Here is a 26,666-nt window from a genome sequence, read left to right as displayed (position 1 = left end):
GATCAAAGCCCCAGCGAGGAGCCCAGTTGGGGCGGGATTGGGGCTCTGAGGGGGCGGGCGGAGGGCGGGGCCATATGTGGGAGGGGGTCCTGTGTGGGAGGGGCCTCCGCCCAGCCGGAGTCCGCACCTAGGCACCCGCGGACCTGCAGCTCAGGTGAGCTGGGCTGCTCTCCTGTCTTCCTTTTCCGAGCTCATGGCGGTTACAGTAATGAGGCGGGGACTGGGGCATTGGAGCGCCTCTGCTGCTTAGAACTTCCCTTCCGACTTGAGCAGGAGCTGAGGTTTCCCAAGGGAAACCTCAACACTGACCCCTGAGCCCTTCTATTCCTGAGCTATTTGTCCTGGCATCCCTCTGCGGGGTTTAGGGACCTGCGACGCCTGCATGAAATTGTGGGCAAAACTTAGCGGTTTGTGCCTGTGATGTGCTCCTGGGGTCTCCATATCAAAGAGGTAGGAACCTGTGTGGTCCACGACCTTTAATCACGAAAGAGGCGCGGGTTCCCAGAGAGGACCGTGACTTGTCCAAGCTCCCCACACCTTGGCCAGGACTCTTCCCACCAATGCTTTGACCCACAGATCCCATCCTGGAGCATTCACTGTCCTGCCCCACCATGAGCTGCCAGCCATGCCACTGGCTCCCCAGCAGCCAGCAGGAACCTGAGACCCACTTTTCAAACCAAACCCTCAGGTCACACCACCGTGACACCTTCAGATTAGGAGCCCACTGAGGCAGACATTGGGACAGGAAGGACAGCTAGTGTGTTACAGGGCCTGGGAGCTGGGGGGCCTTGGAGCCAGATGAGGAGAGGGCAGAGGTTTTCATGGTGGGAAACTCTGGAAGGGGTCCCCAAGGACACTGGGTGGCATGGAAGCGTGGGGGGGCATCCATTTTCCCTCCCTCCCCACCCATCAGCCCCTTCCCCCACCTCTGACGGGAACTGGGAGGCCAAAGTCTGCCCGGAGGTCAAAAAATTGATTATTTTCAGGGAGAGGGAGGAGGGTCACTGTGGTGAGGTTGGCAGGGGCGGGCGCAGCCCCTTGTCCTCTAGCGTGGGCTGGGGTCCATATCGGGTTGGCTGGACTGCGGCCAGGACTGTGCCCCCACCCTTTTAGGGGGAGGAACGGCCTGGGCTCCAGCTGCCTGCCAGGACTGATAAGGGGCCCTCTTGGGGCTCCCACAAACGGTTTATCACTGGGGTGGGGGGACAGCCTTGTAGGGCTAAGGAGGGGCACAAGCATGGAGCGGCTTTGGAGTCTACTCCAGAGAACGGTAAGACCACTTGGGGTTCGGGGTACCTCTCCAGGTCCTTCAGCCCTCTCCCAACCCCTAAAGCCAGCCCCTCCCCTGCCCACCTCTATCTCTTCCCTGGCCTGCCTCTTGGGACCCTCTCCCTTGCCTGTGTTAGTTTGGCATCACAAAGACCCTATAATTGCCCGGTTCCTCCCCATCCCCCAGGCCTCTTTCCCCAATCTCATGCCCACTGTGCCCCCCACAGCAAAGGTTGTCCCCACGACCCTCTCAGACCATCTACAAGCGTGTAGAAGGCACCCAGCAGTGGCGCCTTGAAGAGGAATTGGAAGACGGAGAGGACGGGGCTGAGCCACCAGCCCACTTCTGTCCCATGGAGCTGAGGGGCCCCGACCTGGGCTCTCGACCTAGGCGGCAAAACCTCGGATTCTGGGCAGCAGCAGGACGAAGGGCTGCCCCCTACCTAGTCCTGACCACCCTGCTGATCTTCACTGGAGGTGAGAGTCATGCCCCCCACCTCGCCCCCCGTGAAGGTCCTGGGCGGGGGGAAATTTCTGGAGTCCAGAGGAGGGCACAAGGAGAATCTCCATCTTGCTACCTGCCAGCCTTCCTTCTGGGCTATGTGGCCTTCCGAGGGTCCTGCCAGGCATGTGGAGATGACGTATTGGTGGTCAGTGAAGACCTGAGCTATGAGCCAGTCCTGGACTCTCAGCAGGGCACGTTGTACTGGAGTGACCTCCAGGCCATGTTCCTGCAGCTCCTGAGGGAGGGGTCTCTGGAGGACACCATCAGGTAAGGGTCACCCTGCCCCACCCCTGGCCCTCACAACCCTCATCCAGCCTCCCTTCCTCCTCACCAGGACCCTAGTGGTGGGGTCTCCCTTCTGGGGCCCTCCACCTGCCTCCCTGGCCTTCCTGCTCAATGGTCCAGAGAAGGAGGGCAGGCCTTTGGAGCCAAGAGGAGGGACAGCACTTTTGGAGATGAGCCTGTACAGGGAGGCACATTTGGGAGATGGGGGTGCTAACTTTCCAAATAAGAACAGAGAGGTCCGCTATTTAGATATGGGGCAGGACAGACCCAGCAGAGTCTCGAATGCTACACCAAGGAGACTGGATTTTGACCTGTAGCAATGGGGCGCTCTGAGAGGAGCATTTTAAGAAATCAGAAAAACAATCAAGAAAGCGTATTTGTGGACAGAGACCTCCCCTCTTCCATCTACACTATGGAGATGCCAGCCAGCTGCAGACTGTGTAGGCCTGCAGTGCAGCACGAGCAGGCTGTGTTTCTTGGGTCCTGCTTGGGGTCACCTTTCCCTGGGAGAAAGGAGTCATCCAGGTAGGCCCAGAGGTCAGGCCACTAATAATCCTCATTTTGGTCAGGAATAGTTTTTCAATGCATGGCTTTTAATTTTCTTGAGCAAGACTTAGTAGTCTGGGTACAGTTGGGTAGAGTGTGGCATCATGGATGCCATCAAAGGGCAGGAAGGCAAGAGAGTAGCAGTGAGGGAAGAGAGCAAGGAAGTCATGCAGGGAAAGACAGGAAGGGAAGCCAGAGATGAGCTGACTGACTTGATAAATTGGACCATGCAGAGTGAAGGTAAGGGAGCAGTTTAGGTAAGGGACCTAGAAAGTTCTAGTCAGAGAGTGGGATTCTGGAACTTCCAAGATTTATCTTGGAGTCTCCAGAGCCTACCCAGTGCCTGGCAGTTAGTAGGCGTTCAATAAATCCTCAGTGAGCAAATATCCTGGCAATGGAGCTCTGGGTAATGACAAGACCCAGGGTGTGGCCAGGGAAGTGGGTGGCTGGATCGGCAGTGACAGTGATGAGGTCATTCCTTCATTTACCCAACAAATATTTTTGAGCCTCTAGTGCGTGGCAGGTGCACAGCTAAATAGGTGGTGCAGAGAACAAAAATCTGGACCTTGTCTTCATGGAGCTCACAGTCTATCGGAGGAAATACGTACTAAACTAATAATCCCATTCATGACTGCGTACTCACTACTGGGATCATTGTTTTGAAGGGAAAGTAAAGGATGTGAGGACTATAGCTAGGGGGACCTGATTGAGATTGGGAGTCAGGGAAGGCTTCCATGAGGAAGTGACAAGTTGAAGCCTAAGGGGTGAGTCGTTTGTCAGGCAAAGAGAAGGTGGAAAAGCATTTCTGGCCAGAGGACCGCAAATGCAAAGGGTCTGGAGATGAAGACAGTGGGCTGATGGAGGAAGTGAAATGTGGCAGTTGAGGTGGATCTGGCTCAGACCATTAAGGGCCTTACTGGTTACATGAACTGCTTTGGATTTTATTCTAAAGGCAAAAAGAGAACTGAAAACGTTCAAAAATAGAGTATCATGATCAGATGTGCAGGGGTGGGATTTTTTTTTTCAGATCAAGTGTGGGGAATGGACTTGATCATACTCCAGAGACTGTCATTCAGTGTCCTCTATGAAAGGGCTTTCCTGTTCAGTTTTGTTCCCCATTCGTGAGCACTTCTCCCAGCCCCTTCCCCAAGAAGCATCTCACCTAATGTGCTTGATATGTGCCTTTAGATACAAATATATGTGTAATATTTGTCATACATGTAGTGCTTTATGTACATATAGAGGTTTTCCAAAACATTAATACTTGAGTAAAATGCTTTATGTTTTTTATTTTAAAAATTAAGCACCATGGACAAATACAAAGAAGAAAGGGGGAAAAAAATCACTCCAAGGCCCATTATTCATCTATAGCTATCTCTACTGTGTTTTTAATTCTGATCAACTGTCTTTTGATGTATCACCATGTTTTTAAGTTGTCTAAATTGCAGTGTGTACATTTACTTTATTGTTCCTTTCTGCTGTACAGGAATCCACAGTGTGCATCCCCTACTTTATAAATGCATTGATAGGTGTAGTTTCAAACACATGAGCTCCTGGATGGGGACTGAAAGGGGGATGGGAGGGGGGACAGGAATGGTCCTGAGAAAGCCACTATGACAATGGATGGCAATAGTCTTCGTGAGAGCCAAGAGGAGGGTGGTTGAAACTAAGGTGCACCATCCACGTGGATCTAGAAGTAGTGCCGAAGCATAGTGGACTGTTGCATGGGAGGCAAATGATCAACTAGGTGCCTCAATGAAAGCAGACAAGTGACTGATTGGCTAAAAGAGGGACAAAAGATGGGACAGCAGGATGGCATGGATGTCAAAGGAAGAAAGTTATGCCAGAGGAAATATGGTCAGAAATGCCAACAGTGGAACCAGGAACATGCCTCCGCTCCAAGCCTGAGAGGTTTGACGACCCGAGCTGCCTTCGGGAAAGTATGCACTATGCCTACAGGAAGGAGACATGGCTTCTCAAGGGACAGCTGGGTTTCTGCCAAGGGAAAAGGTAGAGGGGTAGTCACTGATGATGCTGAGGAGGGAGGAGCTTGTCTGCCATGGAAAGAGCACAGGTGGAGCCTGTGGACAGCGAGGCCATGTGGGGGTCGCCCAGGGCAGAGGTAAGACAGAAGAACAAGGGAGAGCTCAGGAGACACGAGGCTTGCTAGTTAGGTGGTGACTCACGTGAGGTCTCCAAGGAGACAAGGCACCCGCTATTTCATCTGGAGCCTTGGCAGATAGTCTCTGAGTTCCCAGTAGAGGATAAGGCAGAAGGTCTTTGGAAGAAAAGTGTGTTCATGCCTGGGGCAAAGAGCAGGCTGCTGTGCCCACGTGTGGAGGGACCAGAGTAGATTGGTGCTTGCTCTGAACCTGGAAAAACATAAGGGGTAAGGGACAGGACCCCGAGCTCTTGGAAGCTAAGGTTTTAAGCAGTTGGAAGCCCTAAGGACAGGGTCGCAGCCCTGAGAGTGATGGACTGGGTGGTTGTGGTACAGTAAGTGAGAGACAGGAGCTCACCACCGCCCAGGGCCCAGGGCCACCCACGTCTCCAGCATCGTTACCCCCTCCTTCCCTCTCCTCCAGAGACCCAGAAGTCCAGGCACCTCCCCCCCGCCCACACGCCCCAATGCCACGTCTCCCCATTCAGGCTAACCAGCTTTCGGGAAAGGGTGTCCGGCTCTGCTGGAATGGCAGCCCTGGCCCAGGACATCCGCGCGGCGCTCTCGAGCCAGAAGCTGGACCACGTGTGGACAGACACGCACTACGTGGGGCTGCAGTTCCCGGACCCGTGAGTGCGCGGGGCAGGGCGCGAGGGGCGCACAGCGGCGGGGGACGCTCACCACCCCCGTCCCGCAGGGCTCGCCCCAACACACTTCGCTGGGCCGACACGGCCGGGAGGCCTGGGGAGCAGCTGCCGCTGGAGGACCCCGACGTCTACTGTCCCTACAGCGCCACGGGCAACGCCACGGTGAGCGCCTCCTGCCCCGCCCCCAGGACTGGGGCCGCGTGCGCCCGTCGTCCCCTGTGGCGGCCAAGGGAACGGCGGTCGCGCCTTAGCGTCCTCCCCCATCCTCAGGGAGAGCTGGTGTACGCCCACTACGGGCGGCGGGAAGACCTGCAGGACCTGCGGGCCCGTGGCTTGGAGCCGGCGGGGCGCCTCCTTCTGGTGCGCTTAGGGGTGATCAGCTTTGCGCAGAAGGTGAGGGTCCCTGGACAGCGGATGGTGGGTGCCGTGTGGATCAAAGCTGGTGTCATTTCAATTTTCCTTACTTCTCCTGCCCTTATAAATCGGTTTTCTCTGGGAGAAGGAGTCCTTTAGCCATCTCCCTTCCCCAGGTGGCCAGTGCCCAGGACTTTGGGGCCAGAGGAGTGCTCATATACCCCGACCCTGCAGACTTCTCCCAAGACCCACACAAGCTCAGCCTGTCCAGCCACCGGGCTGTGTATGGACATGTGAGTTGAGGAAGCCAGTGGTGGCTTCCTGGGGTCCCAGGGATACACCTGGCCCCATATGAAGCTGGCATGTAATTCCCAGGAGCCCAGGTCAGTTTCAGTGTGGGCACCCCTCTTCCCACAGGTGCACATGGGAACTGGGGACCCCTACACACCTGGCTTCCCTTCTTTCAATCAAACCCAGTTCCCTCCTGTCCAGTCCTCGGGCCTGCCTGGCATCCCAGCCCAGCCCATTAGTGCAGACATCGCCTCCCTGCTGCTGAGGTAAGCGGCATGAGGGGACAGGAGGAGGCAGGGAGAGTAGCCAGCTTATAAGATGCCTTTGTGTGAACTAGAGAAAAGTGGCTTTTCTGAGTGGGCACAGCCTCTTGTCAGAGCCTACCATCTGTCAGTGGAGCTCCAGCTGGCTATCACATCCACCTCCACTGGGCACCCTTGAGCAGGACACAACCTGTACAACTGTCCATGGAAGCCCTGGCTGCACTGCCTCCCCAGGCAGGGTGCAGAGGCAGAGAGCTGGAGCTACAGGGTGGGGAGGAGAGAAAGAGCAGAGAGGGAGGGGGCTTTGGGCTCTTCTAAAGCCTGGGCCTCTCTGCCACTTCCAACCTTTTCTGCCCCACCCACCCTTCTCCAGGAAGCTCAAAGGTCCTGTGGCCCCTCAGGAATGGCAAGGACACCTCCCAGGCTCTTCTTACCACCTGGGCCCTGGGCCAGGCCTGCACCTAGTGGTCAACAACCACAGGGTCTCCACCCCCATCAGCAACATCTTTGGCTGCATTGAGGGCCGCTCAGAGCCAGGTGGGCTTGCTTGCCCAGCAACACTCACAGCCTGTGGGAGGGGAGCGGTTCATAATCCCTGGCTAAAGATGGGGCTGGAGCAGGAGGCCCAGCAGAGCAGGAAAGGCTTAGGGGAGGGTTTGGAAGGGGTGAGCAGGGAGGGAGGCTAGCAGGTGGAGGCTTATCTGGAACTGAGATGGCAGTGAGGAGACCCTATGGTGAAATCTGTCCAGACCCAGGATGGGCAGTCCTGCAGTTGAGTTCCCCAGCACTGGAGCTAAGCAAGCCTGAGTGGGTGAGGTTATAGCAGGAAAGGGAGGTCAAGAAGATGAGCCTTTCAAGCCTAAGTGGATGTGGATAGTGGCAGGGATTGAGGATGCTGGTGGTCATAGGTGTGGATTAGAGATTCAAAGGAGAAAACCTATGGGGACCCAGTAAACAGCAGGATATGGCTGACAAGGGGGGTGATGGTCTCTGCTGAAGGAACAGACCAACAGGTGGGGCTGAGGGGAGGAGGGCACCCTTTTCAGGGGACAGCAAGGGTTGCAGGGCTTGGGTTGCAGAGATGTGAGGCACTGAGCAATGGGACTAGAGAGGAGGCCTGGTGGCCTTCCCAGGTGATGGGAGAAGCCTGTGAGTGCTGCCAGTATAAGAGGTGGACCCCAAACATCCCCTCCCTCAGATCACTATGTTGTCATCGGGGCCCAGAGGGATGCGTGGGGCCCAGGAGCAGCCCAGTCTGCTGTGGGAACTGGCATACTGCTGGAGCTGGTTCGGACCTTTTCCTCCATGGTGAGCAATGGTAAGGTCAGGGCCCGAGCCAGGACGGGGCAGAGAGGCAGTTAGGAGCACAGGCTGGTGGCCACTCAGACCTGGACTCCAAAGCCTGGCTCCTCCATGTCCTATTTCGTGGTCCTGGGCAAGTGACTTCACCTCCATTTCCTCATTTAAACGTGAAAGTGGTTAGTCGGTGGTCTGAGAGAAGAGTAAGCAGGGAGTCCACATGGAAGCAATCCATCACCGCTACAGTGAGTGAGGTCAGACCTGGTGAGCTGGGTTCTGCTGGGGCTTGATGGGAGGAGAGAGACCCCAGGGGACCAGGACAGAGGAAAACAAAAAGGGGGTCTTTGTTTGGTCCCCAGCTGGGTCCATCCTCCCTCTCGGTTCTGCTCCTAGGCTTCCGGCCACGCAGAAGCCTTCTCTTCATCAGCTGGGATGGAGGTGACTTTGGGAGTGTGGGCTCCATGGAGTGGCTGGAGGTAATGTGGGGTCCTGGGTCAGCAGTCAGGCAGAGGGGAGAGGTAGGGGGTTTCATACTCCACATTCCTCACCCACAGGGCTACCTCAGTGTACTGCACCTCAAAGCCGTAGTCTACGTGAGCCTGGACAATGCAGTGCTGGGTGAGTGGGGACAGTGCCACCAGCTGGGCCCCCTCTGTGCATTGTCCTCGAGACCAAGCCTTCATCCTTGCATCCCTCTCCCTCCCTCTCTGCAGGGGATGACAAATTTCATGCCAAGACCAGCCCACTTCTGATCAGCCTCATTGAGAACATCCTGAAGCAGGCAAGAGCCCAGCCAGGAGCAGGGGAAGAAGGGCAGCTGGTAGCTGCTAGAGCCTGACTGGTGTCCCCCACCCTGCCCCCAGGTGGACTCTCCTAACCGCAGTGGGCAGACTCTCTATGAGCAGGTGGTGGTCAACAATCACAGCTGGGATGCTGAGGTGTAAGTTGGGGTGAGTGGGGAGGGTGAAAAAGCTGAGAGGGGATATGGGGGTGAGCCTGAACCCACAGAGTGCTCCAACCTGCCCCCCGCCAGGATCCGACCGCTGCCCATGGACAGCAGTGCCTATTCCTTCACGGCCTTTGCCGGGGTCCCTGCCGTAGAGTTCTCTTTCACGGAGGTGAGACTGCCTGGCCCTGCCCCAGAGCAGCGGTCCCTCCGGCTGTCTGCACCATGCCCCTGCGCCACTCCCTCCCTGTCCCAGCAGGATGGCCAGGCGTACCCGTTCCTGCACACTAAGGACGACACATACGAGAACCTACACAAGGTGTTGCGGGGCCGCCTGCCCGCCGTGGCCCAGGCCGTGGCCCAGCTCGCTGGGCAGCTCCTCATCCGGCTCAGCCACGATCACCTACTGCCCCTGGACTTCGCTCGCTACGGGGACGTGGTCCTCAGGCACATCGGCTGCCTCAACGAGTTCTCTGGGGACCTCAAGGTCCAAGATGCCAACCCTGCTCCTGGGTTCTGGGGACGGAGGGGCCCCATATTTCTCCTAAGCGCTGCCCAGGCCAGGGGTCTGGCCTCTCCTCCCGCCAAACTTTGGGGTCTAGGTCCCCTCTGGCAGTCTGCCCCAGCCACCTGAGCCCCAAGGCAGCCACCAGGACCCAGCTGTACCCTCCCAACCGCCTAAGTCTTCTTCCCTCTTCCTTCATTCAGCACCCACCACTCTGTCCCCTTATACCTCCCCATTCCTGTCAGGCCAGGGTCCCCAGCCCCGTCCCCCAGCACCTGGACCCCCATTCTAGGCCGGGTCCTGGCCCCTGCCGCCGGCCCCAGCACGCGCCTCCGCCCTCAGGCCCGCGGGCTGACCCTCCAGTGGGTGTACTCGGCGCGGGGGGACTACATCCGGGCCGCCGAGAAGCTGCGGAAGGAGATATACAGTTCGGAGGACAGTGACGAAAGGCTGATGCGCATGTACAACGTGCGCATCATGCGGGTGAGGCCCCGCCCCCTCCTCCGCCCCCCTCCCTCTCTGCGCTGCCGTGGGCCTCCCTTCCCGTCTGCCAATTACGCTGTTCTCTCTCTGTGCTTGTTCTCCGTCTCTGGTTCTCTGTCTCTGTTCCCGAGGAGCTCGCGGTCCTGCACACACAGTGCTCACAGACCCGCCAGGCTAGAGCCATCACTGAAGCAGGCCCTGCAAAGTGATGAAACGGACAGGGAGGACCAGCCCCTTAGCAGAACACGTGGCAGAACTGGGACCAAGCCTCCCCTCGCCCCACCTCCAGACATGCACGCACACACATACACGCAGCCTTCCACTATCTCCCCACCCCTCTGGAGAGAAAAAGAATGTTCATGACGGTCCACAGGATTATGGCCCGGGAGGTGTAAAAAGGCTTAAGAAATTCAGAGCGGAGGAGCGCTCTCTTCCTTCTGGTAATGAGATAGGTGAAACCCAGAAAGACTGCCTGGAGGAGGTACCACGTGAAAGTTGTACAAGATCTTATTTCCCCACCAATTCCTCCTGCATAGCTTTGAATACAACCCGCACCCCATATCCAGTTCCAACCCCTTGTCTTCCTTCAATCCGAGAACTCAAACCCACAACCCTTCGATTTCAGGAAATAGAAGGGTAGGGACGGTGGCTGTGGGAAAAAGCCTGTAAGGCAAAATTTTAAGCAAGACCATCCTCAGTGAGCCTACGCATGCGCACGAGTTTGGGAAGAACATGGGTGGGTCTTACAGGTTCGTATTCTTGCATTTTCCTCTTTTTATCCCTGCCTGTTTCTCCTGGCACCACTCATTTCTTCCTTCTGTTTGCAAACCCATCCCTCTTGCTCTTTCATCCTTGCTTCTTTCTCCTGATCCCTCTCATTCTCTCTCAGTATCCCCTTCTTCCCCACCCCCCTTCCTGAACTCTTGTCTCTTCTTCCCTTTCCTTTGTCCCCTCTACTGAGATGCATGTGACCCTGCGGTGAGACAGCTTGGGCATGGTTCATTCTAACTCACAAATCTTGCTTTAACCCCTGCTGTCCAGACTACAGGAACACAAAAAGATAACTCTGTCACCAGACCTCCAAAATTGTCATATGGCCCCCAAGGGATAAAGGGCATCTGTGTGTAAGGGGCATGATGCAGACTCAGGGCTGGAGAGCAACAGATGCAGGACTTCAGAACGTGAAGCACAGGGCAGGGCCAGACCCAGGGAACTCTAGCTCTAGACCAGGGGTTGGTTAAATATGGCCAGTCAACCAGATTTGGCCTGCCATCTGCTTTTGTAAATAAGGTTTTATCTCATTGGTTTTCATATTGTCCGTGGCTGCTTTTATGCTATAGTGGCAAAGTTGAGTGGTTGTAAAAGAAACAATATGGCCTGCAAAACCTAAAATAGTGACTGCTTCTTTTGCAGAAAAAAATTTGCTAACCCCTGCTTTCAACTGTGATGTGGGTCTTAAAGGATGGACCTTGAGTTAGTACAAAGAAAAGACATTTATGGAGTAGAGACCCAGAGTAAGGGTGTCGCAGTGAAAAGGCTTGGTTTTCCTTAGGAGGAGGGTGAGGACCAGCAGAGCCAGAACAGGAGCCTTATGGAGAAACAGAGGGGTGAAGAGCGTCAGAGTCAGGTAGGGATCTCCTGTACGGAGTCCTGAATACCAGGATAAGAAATTTGTATTTTCAGGGTCTGGGCATCAAGGAAATTAGGAAGGTGTTTGAGCAGGGAGGTATTGTGGGCAAAATAGAGTTTTAGGAAGGATTTGGCCAGAGTGTAAACTTTATTCCTTCAGCAGGAATGAAGTTAGTGATTGCGTATCTCCAGGTGACGGTGACAGATGGCAGAAATGCCACCTGTGGGGGTGGGGACTGGCATACTTTGACACATTTGTCAGGAAAATGGTGTTGAAGGAAGAGGAGGAGAAGAATAGCAGCTGCCATTAATTGGGGGCTGCCAGGAGCTAGGGCTTTACTTCCTTTTCTGTCACAGAACTCCCACAAATCTGGTGAGGTTGCTGGTATTGTACACAGACCCCAAGGCTCCGAGGGGCTAAGTAACTTATCCAAGATCCCAGTAGGTGGTGGAGCTGAAATTAGAAACCAGACCATATGATCCCAAAGACTTGGACTCACCTCTGAGTCTGGGAGTCTGGCACCTGGGGAAGACCAGGTGCTCATGAGGGAATGTGGGCACCAGGGTCAGGTTTGGAAGCAGTTGCTGCCCATGTGTGAGCCTATGTCCAGGTGCCCCCGACCCCAGTGGGGAGGTCCAGAAGGCCGGAGGGCAGGATTCCGGCAGATGATTTGTTGAACAGACTTGGCAACTGTTCTCAGAAGGTCCTGGTTGAAAGCCTGGGGCATGCATGAGCTATTTGAGTGAAAGATGGAGACCTTAAAAAGACAATGGATGTGTGAATAGACAATGATTTTGCTGGAGTGGCACCCATGCAATGATATTTTAAAAGCCGCCTCCAAGTGATTCTAATACGCAGCCAGGGATGAAAACAGGAAGGAGGAGGGCAGAGGATGGAGGCTGAGCTTTGGGCCTGCCCACAGGTGGGAGCAGAAGGAACCAGAAAGATGGGAGAACTGGGCTAGGTGGGAGGCCATTTCAGGAAAGCTGAGCAGCATGTGAGTCAGAGGGTGAGGACAGAGAGTCAGGTGCTACATTAGGACTAGCCTGTCCCTTGACCTTTGACTCTGGGCTGTGGACACTGGCAGAGGTGGGGCGGAACAGCAGGACGACTATATTTTGAGGTTTTGGGCAGGGGAGTGAATGAGTGAGGAGGGAAGACAGGCGAGACGGAGATGCAGACTTGGAGGCTCAAGGGATGGAAAAAAGAAATCCAAAGAACAGCCTTAAGACGCAGCCTACCTGGCCACTGATGATGTCACATAATAGGCATTCTTGATTGGTTAGCCAGTGGGGAATGTGACTTAAGCTGTTCAACAACCTTTATTAAACGCGTACTAGGTTACCCCTTGGATAGGAGCTGCGGTTCAGGCCTTCGCTTCCAGGCAGAGCCATCACCCCAACCTGATCCCCCTCTTTGCGCAGGTGGAGTTCTACTTTCTGTCCCAGTACGTGTCGCCGGCCGACTCGCCGTTCCGCCACATCTTCCTGGGCCGCGGAGACCACACGCTGGGCGCCCTGCTGGACCACGTGCGGCTGCTGCGCTCGGGAAGCTCCGCTGACCCTGGGGCCCCCTCTCCCCGGGTGGCGCCCGGCCTGGGCTTCCAGGAAAGCCGCTTCCGGCGCCAGCTGGCCCTGCTCACCTGGACGCTGCAGGGGGCAGCAAATGCACTTAGCGGGGATGTCTGGAACATCGATAACAACTTCTGAGGCCGCCAGGGACTCCACAGGTCCCGCCCCCTGCCGGGAGCTCCTGCTCATCCCTCTTGAGCAATTTCTGGGTGACTGACAGGCACTTCCTCTCATTGCTGGCCGATTTCTTATTGGCCCTTCCTGTCTTTCCAAGGGGCCCAGCACAGACACCCGCGCACCCCTGGCCCTGCAGTGTAGGCGCAGGTGATCTGTGCCTTCCATAATGGGACTGTCTGTCATACTGTCAGCTAATCAGAGAGCGTCATCCGCTCCTTTAATCACACCTCCTTCCCTTTCTGGGTGGGGTATCCCACCCCTAGATACCACTTTGGAAGGTTCCCTAGGCACTGGGATCTGGCTAGCCCTCTTGGTGGGAGAGATGGCTGGAACCATAGCCTTATAGCCAACTATGGTGGGAGGGACTTGGATTTGGACCTTAATAAACCACCTGGTGGCATCCATCATTCATAAGCACCTTTATTCTTCTTCCTCAACCTCCCTTCATCCAATCATCCCTCCCTTGAGACCTAGGAGAGGGCTAGGCAGAAAGGGCCAAAGACAGTGCAAGTGGGGGTGCTGTTCCCTTTACCTGAGGAAGTACCGAAACTGCTTAAGGAAATAAGGAGAGCCCTTCTCCAAAGACCACCATGGAGTTAGGGGCTGGCTCTGCATCTTCTCCTGGGACCAGGGACAGCTACATAATTTGCAAGGCCTGGTGCAAAATGGAAATGCAGGGCCTCTTGTTAAAAAAAGAGCAACACTTTTTTCTTCCACAGTCTATCAACCTGTCATGGTGGGGTTTATTTGTTATTGAATGTCTACATCCCTCAGACAGAAATACTCTGGGGCAGATACCCTGACCCAAACCAGAGCCTCCCTTTGCCTGTACCCAGGGGTAGGAGCAGGGCAGCTGTCACTGGATGGGGGCAGGGAGCTGGCAGGTGAGAACTCATCCTGGGAAGGTAGGACACCCAGCACATACCACTGCCTCATTAGGCTGCACTTCCAAAATGTAAATCCAAAGACTTTAATTACAAATCATTAAGAATTTCAAGATGGTGACCATTGAGCATTAACCCACACACACAGGGTCCCTTTTGGAGCATGGGGCCCTGGGAGACTGCAGCAGTCACATACCCATTAGACTGGCCCAGCTGGCGACCTCTCCCCACCAGGGTCCCCTTTGGCCAATCTTTGTCCACTGAGGTGAAAGCTGCAGGAGGTCAGGGAATTAGAAGTGCTTCTGGCACCACTTTACTGTTATTCATAGTCACTGGAGGCTGTGGCTCTGGCTGTCACCCCCAGGAGAGCTGCATAAATCCTAGGACTTGTCTCTGGGGCCACTTGATCCTCTCTTGCTCCCAGTATGGCATGAGAGGCCCTACCCTTGTCCACAGGATGCTGATAAGTGAAGGCCTCTTAGTTTAGCTGTGGATGTCCCAGCTCCTGGGTTCCAGGGTGATACTGCCCCTCATTAGCCCCTGAGCATGACTTAGTGGGTTCTCAGGAGCTTGGACTGGGTCGGGACCCTCTTCAGCTATTTACTACTCTGACATACTGTCCAGAACAAATTTCCCAGAATGGTTTCCCAGCCCTTGTTCACCTTGTCCATTTGCTTCCTGTAGTAAACAGAATAATGCTCTGGATAAAGACATCTAATCCCTAATCCCCAAACTTGTGAATGAATGTTACCTTATGTGACAAAAAGTTAATTGCAGATGTGATCAAGTTGAGGATCTCGAGGTGGGGAGTGTTTGGGGGCTGAACTGTGTCCCCAAATCCTTATGGTGAAGCCCTAATCCTCAGCACCTCGGAATGTGTCTGTTTTTGGAGACAGAGCATATATAGAGGTGGCTAAGTTAAAATGAGCGTGAGCCCTAATTCAATATGTCTAGTGATCTTACAAGAGGAAATTGGACACACAGAGATACCAGGGATGCGCAGGCACAAGGAGAGGAGCACATGAGGACAATGGGAAGGCGGCAGTCTGCGAGCCAAGGCGAGAGATTGCAGGAGGAACCAAATCTGTCAACAGCTTGATTTTGGACATACAGCCTCCAGAGCTGTGAGAAAACTAATTTCTGTGTTTAGGCCGCCAAGGCTGTGGCAGCCCAATCAAAGGAACCCAGGGAGAGTATCCTGGATTGGGGGAGGGGAGACATGCAATTACTAGGGTCCTTATAAAGGAGGCAGAGGGATCTGAGAGGAAGGAGACATGACAACTGAAGCAGAAGGTCAGAGTAGAGACTTGAAGACTCCTGGCTTTTTTTTCCCCCCCAGTAATTTAAAACAATGATCATTTATTTTCTCCACTCCTGGCTTTAAAGATGGAAGAAGACACCACGAACCAAGGAATGTCAATTGCCTCTGAAAGCTGGTAAGGCAAGGAAACATCTACTCCAGGTGCTTTCAGAAGAAACACAGCCCTGTTAACACCTTGATTTTTTTTCCCCCAGAACACTCATTTTGCATTTTAGACCCCCAGACTGTGATAATTAATTTGTGTTGTTTTAAGCCACTAGGTTGTAATATACTGTCACAGGAGCCACAGGAAACTCACAGACACTCCAACTACTGCAAGCTCAGTATTTTATGGAAAATTTATTTGAAAGAAAGTCTGTGTCCCAAGCCCCTCCCACCCCTATACTGCCCCTTCATAGCTTTGTCTTGGAAAGCTTTCCTGATACCAGCAGGATACCTCAGTGCCCTTTTGAGTCCTGGGCACAGCCAGCTCAGTCTGAGTGATTGTCACGCATACACATGTAAGTTGGTGAGGGTTTCACTGGGCCATGGCACAAGCCCTCCCTATGCTCCTAGAAACCCACTGCAGAGCCATTCTTTGCAAATTATTGGGGCTACATTCCACAGGGACCAGCTCTGGGTGTAGGAGGGTCAAGACTCCCAAGGCAGTGGGGCAGTTCCCAAAGTCTGTAAAGTAAAGCTGCAACAGCTCATAACCTTCCAGTTGCCTAACAAATTAAGTCTGTTTTAGCAACATTATCTTACAGATTTCTGTCACCAATCACCAATCAGCAAGCTGCCCCTCTGCCCTTCTTCCCCCTTCACCCTGCATCTGAAGGAAGGCTGGAAGCCTATCTTGTCCTGTGCCTTAGTTTCTCCTGCCTGGTTGAGGTTATGTCAGGCAATGCCATTTCCCCATGTCTTGGCAGGGACTTTGGTGTTTCTGACCCACAGAAGTTGACATCTTAAAGGAAGAGACAAAATAAAAGCAGATAAAGGGTTAAAAAGGCAGAAAAGGATTCTGAGGGTTGGAAGCATCTGGGCAACATTGGCAAGACACTCTGATGACTGAAGACAGTGAGACTTGGGTTTTACAGTAGGTGGGATTTGATTAGATGATATTTGTTTCTCTTTTTAGTTTAGGGACAGGATCCTATCTTAGGGCTAAAAGGGATCTTGATAGTCAATTTGCCCAATTCCCTCATTTTAGAGGTAGACACTGAAGCTCAGAGAAATTGCATGACTTGCTCAAGGTCACAGTTTTTTTGTGTGCAGCACCAGGACTAGAACCCAGGTCTTCTAAATCGTCACCGGGCCTCTTCACTGCCTCAGGCACTCTGGTCTCCTGGGAATGGGAGTAGAAGGAGCTGGAGGAAAAGAACTGGGAAGAAAGGTGCATGTTTCTTACATTTCTCAGTTTAACTTTAAAAATGTATTTTATTGAACTTGAAAATGAATACAAATCCCTGGGTATTGTGTGAGGTGGGTGGGTGGCAGGGAGGATGGGCAGAAAGAGGAAGGGTAGAGGAGTTGAGGCAAGAAGAGTGAGCATCACAGTGGCTGTCTCCCATTCGTGGCCCTGCCTAGGACGGGGGCGAAGGTTGAGCAGGGAGCTCAGGTCCGGAGGAACACCATGGTGAGGAGCCCTGGGAGAGGAGAAGAGCAAGGTCCCATGAGCAGCCCTGTGGCTCTGCTAGCCCTCTTTCCATCTCCAATCTCCCCATACCACTGTGCTTACCCAAAACGTAGGCTGCCACCAACTTTTGTCCCAGAGAAACATGCAGGATTTGGGGCAGCTGGCTGTCGAGTTCGTCCTGGAGTGGGAGCAGCAGGAAGGCCACAGAGACTATGCCCGTCAGCAAGAAGAGGAAGAAGGAGCTGGTGGCCAGTTGTGAGTGAGGGTCTGGGAAACAAGGTTCATCAGAAGCGCCAGCCTCCCTCTTGCCCAGCCTAAGGTCCTCCAGGGAGGGGGCTGAAGATGATGGAAGATGTATGCATTTTTTATTGCCATCCAGGAACATACTGCAAGTGTCCTCTCCTCCCTGGAGCCTCTGTCCCCATAGCTGCAAAATCTCTCTACTCTGGTCCCTCACCATGCTTTCTCTCTCTTCCCTGCGTGATTACTGGCTCCTGTATACCTATCTGTCAGTTGGAGATCTCCAACTCCCATACCCAGCACACAACTTGGTATAGCGTAATTGATCACTACAGGTCTCTAACTGAACCTAACTGAGCTGACACATGATAGGAGGTACGCAAGTGAGAGCTAAGGGACAACTTCTCCCTCTAAGTAGCAGCCAAAAACCAGGAAAACTGCCGTCTGCCTTTTCCCTAACCTGATATAAAATCTCAACTCCTAGGAATGTATCCCAAAAAACAAATGAATGAACCAGAAGAACTTTTCAACTCCAACTAAACTCATCTCTAGAGCAATGCTAGGTTCTCCCCCCTTCTACAGAACTCAAGAATTCCCATCCCAAACTCACTCTCTGGGAAGTGTCTGGCCGTGGGTGGCGCTGTCCAGGAAGGAGGCCCTGGGTGGGGCGTTGGGTCGGGCTGTCCCTGAAGCTCAAGGGGGTGGGCTGGGGCCCTCAGAACCGAGGTGATGTCCTTGCGCCCCACCACTCGGCCCTCAGCTCCCTCCTCAGACAGCTCAATGCGAAAGCGGTCCTGGACATCATAGTGGCTGGGAATGGGGGCCACGTGGCGAATCACACTGGTCCCAAAAGAGGAGAGAGGCCCATTGAGAAGAAGTCAGTGAGAGGCAGCGATCCACGTGGATCCAAGCCCCACCTCCCAGGAGCCTTTCCTTCAGGGATGCAGACAGAGGTGGGGAAAATGGGTTGAAGAGCACTAGATCTGAGACCTCAGAGAGCGGCAGCGTAATTCAGAGAAAGGTGGCAGCGACCCCTGGCTTCCATTAGTCCCCCTCCCCGCCTTTCCCAACTCACATGTCAATGCACGACTGAGGTTTCACATATCCTTCCGCGTCAAACACTGTGTATTTGGCAGGTGCTGTGCACAGGACTAAGGAATAAAAGCACACAGAGACTAATTGTCTCAGAGACCTTACACGGGCCTTTCCCATGGAGGCGCACTATTGTCACCCTTGCCTTCTTCCCCAGGGCCGGGTATGACTCTTCCAGTCAGCCAAGGCTGGGAATCTGACCCACTCATTTGATTCCCTCAGCCCACACAGGCCCCCAGCGTCCTGCCGCCAGCCCCCGAATCCCTAGCAGAAGGCGCCCATCCCTTCACCTCGGAAGCGAAGAGCAGCTCCAGTGGGGTTATAGAGGGTCAGCAGTTGCCGAGGTCCGCTCCGCTGGTCCGCTCTGAATACTAGATCCGGCGGAAAGACGAGGACCGGGACAAGTCCCGAGGGAGGAGGGGCGCCCCGGGACCCTCGCCCAGGAGGCCCCGGACCCACCAGCTCCTGGTCCTGGGGCGCCCCACGGCGCATGCAGGCTCTGGACAGTGGGACATCCGAGGGCAGAGCTCAGGGGACAGGGCCTGTAGTCTAAAACTGGGAAGCGAGAGGGGCGAAAGGGAACGGGATGAGATCGCGAGGCAGGGCCTTGGGCTGATGCCGCCGTAGCCGCCTCTGAAGCCCGCTAGATGAGGATCCCGCAGGCTAAGCCCGGGCCCCCAAACCTTCCCGTCTCCACCTCTAGCCCCAGGTCTCTTTAGGCCCCACCCCTAAGCCCCACCTCGTTGGCCACGCCCACCCCGTAAAACCTGCCCCTCGCGGCTTTCAGCCAGGGTAGTGTCTCCAGGCCCCGCCAAAATCGCCGCAAGCCTCGCCCACTCCACCGCAGGACCCGCCCCTTCCGGTGTCCCGAGGCTCCAGCCTCCTCCCTTTCCGCTGCCCTTTCCGCCTCCTGCTCTCCGAATGCCTGTATCTGTGCCTCCCTGAGCTCGGGCCCGCGCTCCTTCGGACCTCCGGCTATGAGGCTGTCGGGTTACGAGGCTTTCCTTCCCGTCACAGCACCTGCCAATTAACTTGTGGCGAGACCCGGGCCGCCATCTTAACGAGAGACCTTTTCTGCTCTTCCGCCGTACGACCTCTGTCATTGGCTAGAGCGGCCTCGCTTTGCTGTAAGTATACGCCGATTGGTGCCCTTAAAGACGTGATTGGCTCGATCCCAGTGACGTAAAATTTACGGCAGTCTCTGGCTTGAATTACAGCCCGAGGTAAATCAGCGCAGACCCAGTCGAGTCTGTGAGCTGCGTTTTGTTCGTTTGTACCCGCTCTTGAGACCGTCTGAATCGTTTGAATCACATCCCACAAAGAAGCCTTTTTCTCCGTTTCAGTCCCAGGTTTTCCTGGAAGGCTCTTCAGCAACCAAAACCGTTTTCTGTAGTACTCGTTGGAGGTTTCTCCCAGTTGGACTCGGATCTCAGCCGATGGGTCCTCTCCTGATTCTTTTCTTCCTGCTCAGGACTCGGAAATACTCATATTTCACAGGAAATTAAGATTTACTAAACCTTGCCACTTATGTCATCTCACCGAAACTTCAACTCCTTTTACAGATGAGAAAACAAACAGCCTTGGTTCGCATGGTGAACCATCTCACCCTAGGCCACCCTATTGATTTGGCAATGGAGCCGAAACAAAGTTGATCTTAGTCCAAAGCCTTCCCTGAGCACTCTGTCAAATGTAGAATCTCCCTTTGTCCTCATTATACTCTTGGTTTCTTGATAGCATTCAGCACTACTTGACATCATGTTTATTTCATTGTTTCTGCTCCAGGACAATGTACTCTGCTCTCCACAAAAGCAAGGATTTCTTTCTGTTTTATCTTCAGCACCTAAAACAGTGCCTGATATTTGGAATGAACAAACAAGTGAGTGACCAATGAACTTTGAGCTGAGATCTGATTGCAGTTAGGAAATGAGCAATGAAATACTGTTAGGCAGAACAATAGATATAAGTGGGTGGAGGGAGAATAAGGCCAGTAAAGCCCACTAAAAGGGACTCAAAGAGTTAACCAGATAAAACTAGCCAGAAAAGACTCAGAGAATTTAGTTAGTTGAAGCTCCAAAGGCTAAAAGCAAGTTGGAATGTTCAGATATTCCCCAGATAAAGAAAAGTATCCTAGCACAGCCCATGTCTTTATTGTATCAATTAGATCATGCTGTAAGATTTACTTTAGATTGTTGAAAGGCCTAGTTTATTCTTTATCTTAACCTATATGCTGTTTTTTCCTCTTCCTGCAGCCCCTAATCAAGTGATTTTGTAACCAGGGCAGGAAGACAGACCTTGGAAGTGTAAATAAAGCTATGTGGACAAAGAATGCTGAAGTCCCAAACCAACATAGTCACCTAAATAACCCTTTTTTTTTTTTAAACTAAAAGTTGCTTTATTTGCTTCAAAAGTTTTTTTATTAAGGTAAAACCGATATACTCTCTTATGGTTTCACATGAAAAACATTGTGTAAATAACCCAGGACAAAACTCCAAAGGAATTATAAATCACCTGCCGTATGCTGACATTTACCCAAAACAAGTCCTATAAAACTCCAGACCCCAAACCCTTAAGTATGCCTCCTCCTCTCTGAGGTTGCCCACATTTGTCTTCCTTAGAGTGTGTCACCCTTTGTCCTACCTCAGATACTTAGGGAGGGGCTGCTGAGAGCTCTGGATAGAACTGCAGCTGTACAATCATGGTCCTTAGTAGCTTGCCTGAAAATCTTTTTTTTGCCTTTGGGAATTTCTCAGAACATAATCTCACTCTATCCAGTGCTCTGTGGCTCCCCCAAACCCTGGGGTGGTAGGGTCTTAGATCCCAAGCCATGCAGATCCAAGTGGACACTGACACCAGGTGACCCTGGCTTTAGGAGTTGGTAAGGTATTATGCCCTTATGCTGAGCAACCGTTCAGTGAGCTTCCCTTTTCCTTCCTCTCTGCTTTATTCAAGTAAACCTGTCTTTATCTACCTTGACTCAGGCCCTCTCCTCCTTTGGAGTGTATTTGAATAAAACTTTTACTCTGCTTCACTACTGTGTCTGCCCTTCAATTCTTAGTTGCGGCGGGGAAAAAACTGAGGAGAATAAACTCTCGCCCCCCCCTAACAATACTAATGGAGAGAATCCTGTATACTGGGAACAGCAAAGGCAAAGCCCTGAAGCAGAAGTGCACTAGAAATGGTCAAGAAACCGGTAGGACTGGAACAAAGTTTGCAAGGGAACAAGTGAGGGTGGATGCAGATCACCTAGATGATTTCATTCTGAGACTAATGGGAAACTATGGGAGAGTTTTTTAACTTTCTTTTTTAAAGACAGCTTTATTGAGACATCTTCAACATAAAAATTGTATGTATTTAAAGTGTACAACTTGACATCTTGATATGCATATACATTGTGAAAAGATCATCCCAGTCATGCTAATTAACATCCATCACCTCTACATAGTTACCATTTTGTGTGTGTGTGTTTGTTGAGAATATGGGGAAAGTTTTGAGCAGAGGTGACAAGAGCCAGCTTACATTCTTAAAAGATTCTGTATAGTAAACATCTGTTGAGTTGAATGAATGAATGAATGAAGAGAAATCCCTAGGATGGGCACCAAAATCATAGAAATGGAGATGTGACCCCTTGTCAGTCAAACATTTATTTGGATAAGAATTGGGTCCCTAGGGCAAGGGATGGGAGGCTGGCTTGAGTCTCAGGCCTGGGACCCAGCAGCCCCAACAGGCTATTTGGGGCACCTTCTCTTGCTGAGGTTGGTGAGGATCTGGTCCTGGTTGGGCCGGTAGGGAACCACAAAGCTCTCTGGAGGAAGGACAGGACCTCTGTTTTCTTCTACCTGGCCCATCAGAAGATAACTGGTTCCTGCGGGAGGGGAGGAAGGGAGGGATTGAGAGCTCATGTTATTGAGATCTTATAGATGTAACCCCTCATCAGAGCCCCTCAGGTTCTACCACCTCTATCATTTTTATGAGGCTAAGTCCCCTTCCCCATTTTCCCACATCTCTTACCTTTCTTCATGAGGGGACACTGCTTGCATGGCAAGTAGAACTTCAGAGAGGTGTCAGTGGGTGGAGAGGGCAGGTCCAGGCCTCCGGTTTTGTAAGCACCAATGAGACTGACAGTGACAGTGAGGCCTTCCTCTGGGCCCCGAACCATGGACTTCACTGTTGCGGTCACCACTGTGGGAGAGTGGGGGTGAAAGTTGAGGAGACAGGAGGCCAGGGCAGGGCTGCAACCAGAAGGAGGGGGACTTTGGGGATAGGAGGGGAGGTTAAAGGAGCTGCAAGAGCAGAGGTGGGAATGGGGCTCCTTACCCAGGCTGCTGGCACAGAAGCTGCTCTGCAGGGTGACTGTACGCCGGCACTGCTTTGGGCAGGGGACACTGGCTGCATCTAGGAGTAAGGGACAGCTGTTTGTGGAGGGTGACTTACCCAACAGTTGGGAAGGACCACTTTCCCCTAACAACCTCCTTGCTTTGACCTTGTTCAGAACTCCATCCAACTCTAGGCCCAACACCCAGGGCCAAACAGGCCCACAGCGGAGACAGCAGTGAGTGTTATAGGAATGAAGCCATGAGCCCCGGGAGGAACTCTTTGAAAAGGCCCCCTTCAGTCTGCGTCCCCTTCCTCCCCCTTCCCAGACTCACCCCGGTCCCCTGGAATTGCTTTGGCCTCAGGCGAGGCCTTCGGTTTCTCCGCAGGCAGGATTCCGGGCTTGTCTTGGGGCCCGGTTCCGGGCTTGGGAGCCGGGATCAGGAGCGGAGGACCGGCTTCGGAGCCGCCCCGCGGCAGCATCTTGTAGGAGGCCGAGAAGCCATCCGCCGTGACACTGAGGTCCGAGACGAACTGCACAAGAAGCTCGCTCCCTTCGGAGGAGATGGGACTGCAGGCGGCGGGCCATTGGGGCAGCGTCAGGTGGGCCGTGAACCCTGTCCCTACCTAGGCCGGTGGCCTTTTAACCTCTGCCCCTCGGTTGGCTGCATTAGCTTACCTACTTCGCAGGAATCTGGATCTGCCCACCGCACACCCAACGCCAAGCCTCCCCTCTGGCCTGGCTTCCTACCGGGTCCGCCCACCTGGAGCTCTTGGGTTCGGACTCCGCCTCAGCAGCCTCGCCCCTCCCCTCCCCCGGGGAGTGCCGTAGTCGCGACCCGCGGCCCACAGGTCCTGCCCCCCTCACCCTGGGGCTGTGTCACCGCAGAACTTCCCCAGCCTCTTGGAGTCGTCGTTCACGGCTCCATTAAACACGCTGACCGAATCGTAGCGGCAGTAGGTGTCAGGCTCCAGGTCAAACTTCCCGAAGGTCAGCGAGATCACCTGGTGGGGGGCGGGGCGAGGCTGCGCGGCGGGCCCCCGGGCGGCCCGAGGGCGCAGAAGCTCTGCACCGTTCACCACCTCCGCCCTGCTGCCAGTCTCCCAGACGCTCGCGGCAGCCCCCCTCCCATGCATTCACACCACTGCTCCGAGGATCACACGCACGTGGGAACCCTGCAGTGGCGTCCGTCGCAGTCGTCGACAAGGTTAAGTCCTGGCTCTTTCTCAAGGAACAGCCCAGAATCCACCTCCACCATCACCACATACAAAACCTAGTTTATATTATCAACATCTTGTACCTCGCTCACCAGAGACTCGTCACAGCCGTAATTTTACATTGTTTGCGTGCAAGCAGGTCTGGGTCTGCTTTTGCTCCCCACCAGCGCAAGCTCAGGGCTCGGGACAGAGTAGATGTCAATAAATCTTTGCTGGCTACACGCTGGAGAACGCCGCCGGGGTTTCCGAGGGCAGCTCGGGCAGGGGGTCAGTACCTGGTCCAGGGGCGCGATGATGTGCCAGGAACAGCTGATGCCCGGGGGATAATCGGACTCGGGCCAGTTGGGCGTGGTCAGGGTTCCCTGGGCCTTCTCCAGCCGCCCCCCGCAAAATTGGTGCTCTGGGGAGGGGAGAGAGGAGTGGGGGTGGGGGGCGGTGGAGACCCTCGGTCAACTCGAGGACAGCTCTAGGCTGTCAGCCCGTGCAGGAAGCTCGGATTCCTGGGTCTCAGAATGAGGGGAAAGAGAAGGGGGTAGGTTAGCAGAGGGGACTTGGAGAAGCGGGGCTCAGGGACGTCTCGGACCGCCGGGCTTCCAGGCGGGCGGTGGAAGGGGGAGGAATTGGCTGGGTACGCTCCCTTCTTGCCCCTCCCTCTGACCCGCGGCCACACCGCTCCTCCTCCCCTGGGAGATCCCATCTCCCCGGCCCGGCAGAGAAGTCCCCTTTGCAGGCTGGAGAGTCCCCGCGCTGTGAGGGTGCCCTCAAATTGGGGCACAGCCCCCGAGGCCCCTTTGGGGAGGCCCCGGCCATGAAAAACGTTTTAGAGGAGACTTCTGCCGCTAGGAGGGGGTGATGGGACCGCAATCGGGAACCCTGGGCTGGGTGTAGGGGGCTCCGGGCCGGAGGAACCTAGTCCCCCAGGTCAGGGTGGCCCCTCGCGCCCGTCTGAGGGAGCCCGATTGCGGACGGGGGCGGGCAGTTACTCACCGTCCCAGTAACCCCAGGCCGCCCATTCCACCCGCGGGTCGGTGACCCATTTCCGCCTCGCGCCTGGGGGGGCGCCTAGAAGAGGGGTGGGTGGGTGCGGGATGGGGGAGAAAAGATGGGGAGGAGGGACTGAAGGGGCGGTTAGCAAGGGAAAAGGGTCAGGGAGGTGAGGGTCCCTAGGCTCTTGGGGTAGAAGTTAGGGCTGGGGGCGGGCCCTGCGCCGGGGGCGGGACCAGGAGAAGGGAAGGCGGAGGTGAGGGAGGTCTCACCAGTGCCTGAGGTGGCCCGCCCGCTGTACCAGAGCAGGAAGCCTCGTCCTCCCGTGCCCTCGTCCGCTGTCATCCGCAGGGTCACCTGGTTCCCGGGGGCGACTAAGGGTGCCGGCCGGAAGGTCCCGCAGAAGCGTCCGAGCCGCTGGCCCGAGGTTCCAGAACCGGCAAAGACCTCAAGAGCATCGTAACGACAGGCGGGGTGCAACTCCAGGTCGAAGACTCGGAAGGAGAGGGACACAGTCTGGCTCTCAGGGACCTGAAGGAGGGGACAGGGGACAGGACCTCCAAGTCAGGCCACACACCACCCAGGCAGTGGACACCTCCATTTCCCCCAGCATTTCCTACAGAAATGGCCTGAACGGAAAGGGACCCGATGAGGGTGCAGAGCAGAGAGCTTGTACAGGGGACAAGACCTGGGGTCTGTGGAGAGAGTAGAGGAGGCAGGAATGAGGCTGGGAGTGGAGAAACAGGAGGCTTTGAGTTAAGTGTGAGGACACTTGCCATATTTTATTGTGGGCATTGATGCCATCAATGACCAGAGGGGAGGAGCTTGCACTTCCCCTGGGAGAGGTGGTGCTGCTGGGGAGATGGGGCCCGGTAGCAGTCAAGCCTTTGGCTGCCTGGACTGAGCCTTGGAGACTTTGACAAGGGCGCGGGACCAGAGGGGCCCTCTCACCGTTATTGTCCAGATGCACTCCTTATTGGGGGGGTAAAGGTTGGGGAAACCTTCACTTGCCACGTAACCTGACTCCCCAGTCACATCCCCTCCACACAGGAACACGGGTCTGGAGGAGAGAAGAGGGGTCAGCCATGAGTGGAGAGCTCAGGAGGGGTAATGAGGAAGTGGAGACCAGGGAGGGAAGCCAGGGGTATTGAGGGAGAAAGGCCCAAGGGATCCTAGGCAGCCTTGTTCAGCCCGGATGACAAACACTCCAGCAGAGGATCAGCAAAAAGTGGGGCCAGTAACTTGGCTGTCCCTCCAATCCCCCAGAGTCCCCACCCCCCAACAGGAATTCCCGGAATCCTCCTCAGGGGTCCCTCCCCTTCCTTTCTCTCCTCCGCCTGGCAGTCAAGGACAGGAGCCGCCTAACTACTTCCAGATGTGGACACAGCCACGAGGCGGGAGGGGGGGAGGGGGCGGAGAGATGAGGGAGAAGCAGCAGTGATGGCCCTCAGATTGAACCTGGGAACGGGCTCGCTGGGCTCTCCACCTTGGCCCTGCTGCTGTTCCAACTAACTGCTTGAGTATCTGACTCCCAAGTGTCCTTCTTGCTGCCCCCTCTTCTCCCTACAATGTCTTATTTCCTCCTGGAATTCAGATGTCCAGCTACCAGGCAAGTTCAAGGTCTTGGTGCTCTCAGGTTCCATGGTGGCCAAGGGTCTGGGTGGATGGGGAGTGCAGAGGGCAGAGGACAAAGGGTGGAGGGATGGGGAGCAGTGGTGACCTGCAGGGACAGTGGACTTAGCACAGGGAGGAGGGACTTGGGGGCCAGAGAAGGGGGTGCTGTGGGAAATCTTGGGGTAGTATGTTAGCAGAATCCACAAGATCCCTAGGCAAATCCCCCCAGGAATCAGGGCTTTGGAAGCTCCCTAAGCTATATTGAAGGTGCCAAGAGACCTACCTGGTGTAGTTGGGGGTCTGGCCCTGGGCAAAAGGCAGCAGGGCCCAGGCAGTGAGGAGGGTCCCCCGGAGCAAGGCTGTGGCAGCAGGCATCATGGCCAGGGGGCAGAGGAGCTGGGGTCCTCGAGGCAGAGGCAGCAGCTGAGTTCAGCAGCAACGGCAGCAGCAGCAGA

At 54.7% G+C, this 26,666-nt stretch overlaps 3 protein-coding genes and 1 long non-coding RNA gene across 16 annotated transcripts; 2 read left to right on the top strand and 2 right to left on the bottom strand.

Annotated features, from left to right (window-relative positions):
- Nucleotides 1–91: 91 nt before the first annotated feature.
- TFR2 (transferrin receptor 2) lies at nucleotides 92–13,346 on the top strand. Of its 5 annotated transcripts, none has more exons than XM_037011870.2 (20): nucleotides 92–154; nucleotides 1,210–1,270; nucleotides 1,497–1,746; nucleotides 1,855–2,041; nucleotides 5,255–5,395; nucleotides 5,464–5,575; nucleotides 5,684–5,806; nucleotides 5,944–6,060; nucleotides 6,185–6,324; nucleotides 6,695–6,858; nucleotides 7,520–7,639; nucleotides 8,014–8,096; nucleotides 8,175–8,238; nucleotides 8,334–8,401; nucleotides 8,484–8,560; nucleotides 8,654–8,738; nucleotides 8,826–9,053; nucleotides 9,414–9,554; nucleotides 11,107–11,181; nucleotides 12,609–13,346. In XM_037011870.2, exons 2-20 carry the CDS (start codon nucleotides 1,238–1,240, stop codon nucleotides 12,891–12,893), a joined length of 2,493 nt encoding a protein of 830 aa, XP_036867765.1. In that variant the 5' UTR covers nucleotides 92–154; nucleotides 1,210–1,237; the 3' UTR covers nucleotides 12,894–13,346. The 5 variants fall into 5 exon arrangements, with proteins under 5 accessions (XP_036867765.1, XP_036867764.1, XP_036867767.1 ...); XM_037011869.2 differs by lacking the exon at nucleotides 92–154 and adding an exon at nucleotides 177–450; XM_037011872.2 differs by lacking the exon at nucleotides 92–154 and having other exon boundaries at nucleotides 982–1,270; nucleotides 6,245–6,324.
- A 3,187-nt stretch (nucleotides 13,347–16,533) lies between these two features.
- MOSPD3 (motile sperm domain containing 3) lies at nucleotides 16,534–19,239 on the bottom strand. 8 transcript variants are annotated; one of them, XM_017679951.3, is made up of 6 exons: nucleotides 19,105–19,239; nucleotides 18,375–18,639; nucleotides 18,068–18,143; nucleotides 17,603–17,832; nucleotides 16,855–17,088; nucleotides 16,534–16,762 (listed from the first exon to the last, which is right to left on the bottom strand). In XM_017679951.3, exons 2-6 carry the CDS (start codon nucleotides 18,574–18,576, stop codon nucleotides 16,731–16,733), a joined length of 774 nt encoding a protein of 257 aa, XP_017535440.2. In that variant the 5' UTR covers nucleotides 18,577–18,639; nucleotides 19,105–19,239; the 3' UTR covers nucleotides 16,534–16,730. The 8 variants fall into 8 exon arrangements, with proteins under 8 accessions (XP_017535440.2, XP_017535439.2, XP_017535444.2 ...); XM_017679950.3 differs by having other exon boundaries at nucleotides 19,054–19,190; XM_017679955.3 differs by having other exon boundaries at nucleotides 16,855–17,019; nucleotides 19,054–19,190.
- On the top strand, nucleotides 18,992–21,112 carry LOC108409388 (uncharacterized). The gene is made up of 3 exons (XR_001856201.3): nucleotides 18,992–19,211; nucleotides 19,867–19,960; nucleotides 20,334–21,112. It is a non-coding gene; the product is annotated as an uncharacterized lncRNA (long non-coding RNA).
- Nucleotides 21,113–21,707: 595 nt separating this feature from the next.
- Nucleotides 21,708–26,633, bottom strand: PCOLCE (procollagen C-endopeptidase enhancer). 2 transcript variants are annotated; one of them, XM_073215125.1, is made up of 10 exons: nucleotides 26,495–26,633; nucleotides 25,549–25,657; nucleotides 24,870–25,128; nucleotides 24,601–24,675; nucleotides 23,889–24,013; nucleotides 23,264–23,400; nucleotides 22,731–22,966; nucleotides 22,399–22,476; nucleotides 22,093–22,263; nucleotides 21,708–21,946 (listed from the first exon to the last, which is right to left on the bottom strand). In XM_073215125.1, exons 1-10 carry the CDS (start codon nucleotides 26,587–26,589, stop codon nucleotides 21,810–21,812), a joined length of 1,422 nt encoding a protein of 473 aa, XP_073071226.1. In that variant the 5' UTR covers nucleotides 26,590–26,633; the 3' UTR covers nucleotides 21,708–21,809. The 2 variants fall into 2 exon arrangements, with proteins under 2 accessions (XP_073071226.1, XP_017535426.1); XM_017679937.3 differs by lacking the exon at nucleotides 24,601–24,675.
- Between the last annotated feature and the right edge of the window lie 33 nt (nucleotides 26,634–26,666).

The sequence above is a fragment of the Manis javanica genome, chromosome 10 (genome assembly GCF_040802235.1).
Source record: "Manis javanica isolate MJ-LG chromosome 10, MJ_LKY, whole genome shotgun sequence".
In the NCBI taxonomy this organism is placed as follows: Eukaryota; Metazoa; Chordata; class Mammalia; order Pholidota; family Manidae; genus Manis; species Manis javanica.
The sequence above is the reverse complement of the archived record's forward strand: the minus strand, read 5'-3'. Positions and strand labels throughout refer to the sequence as shown.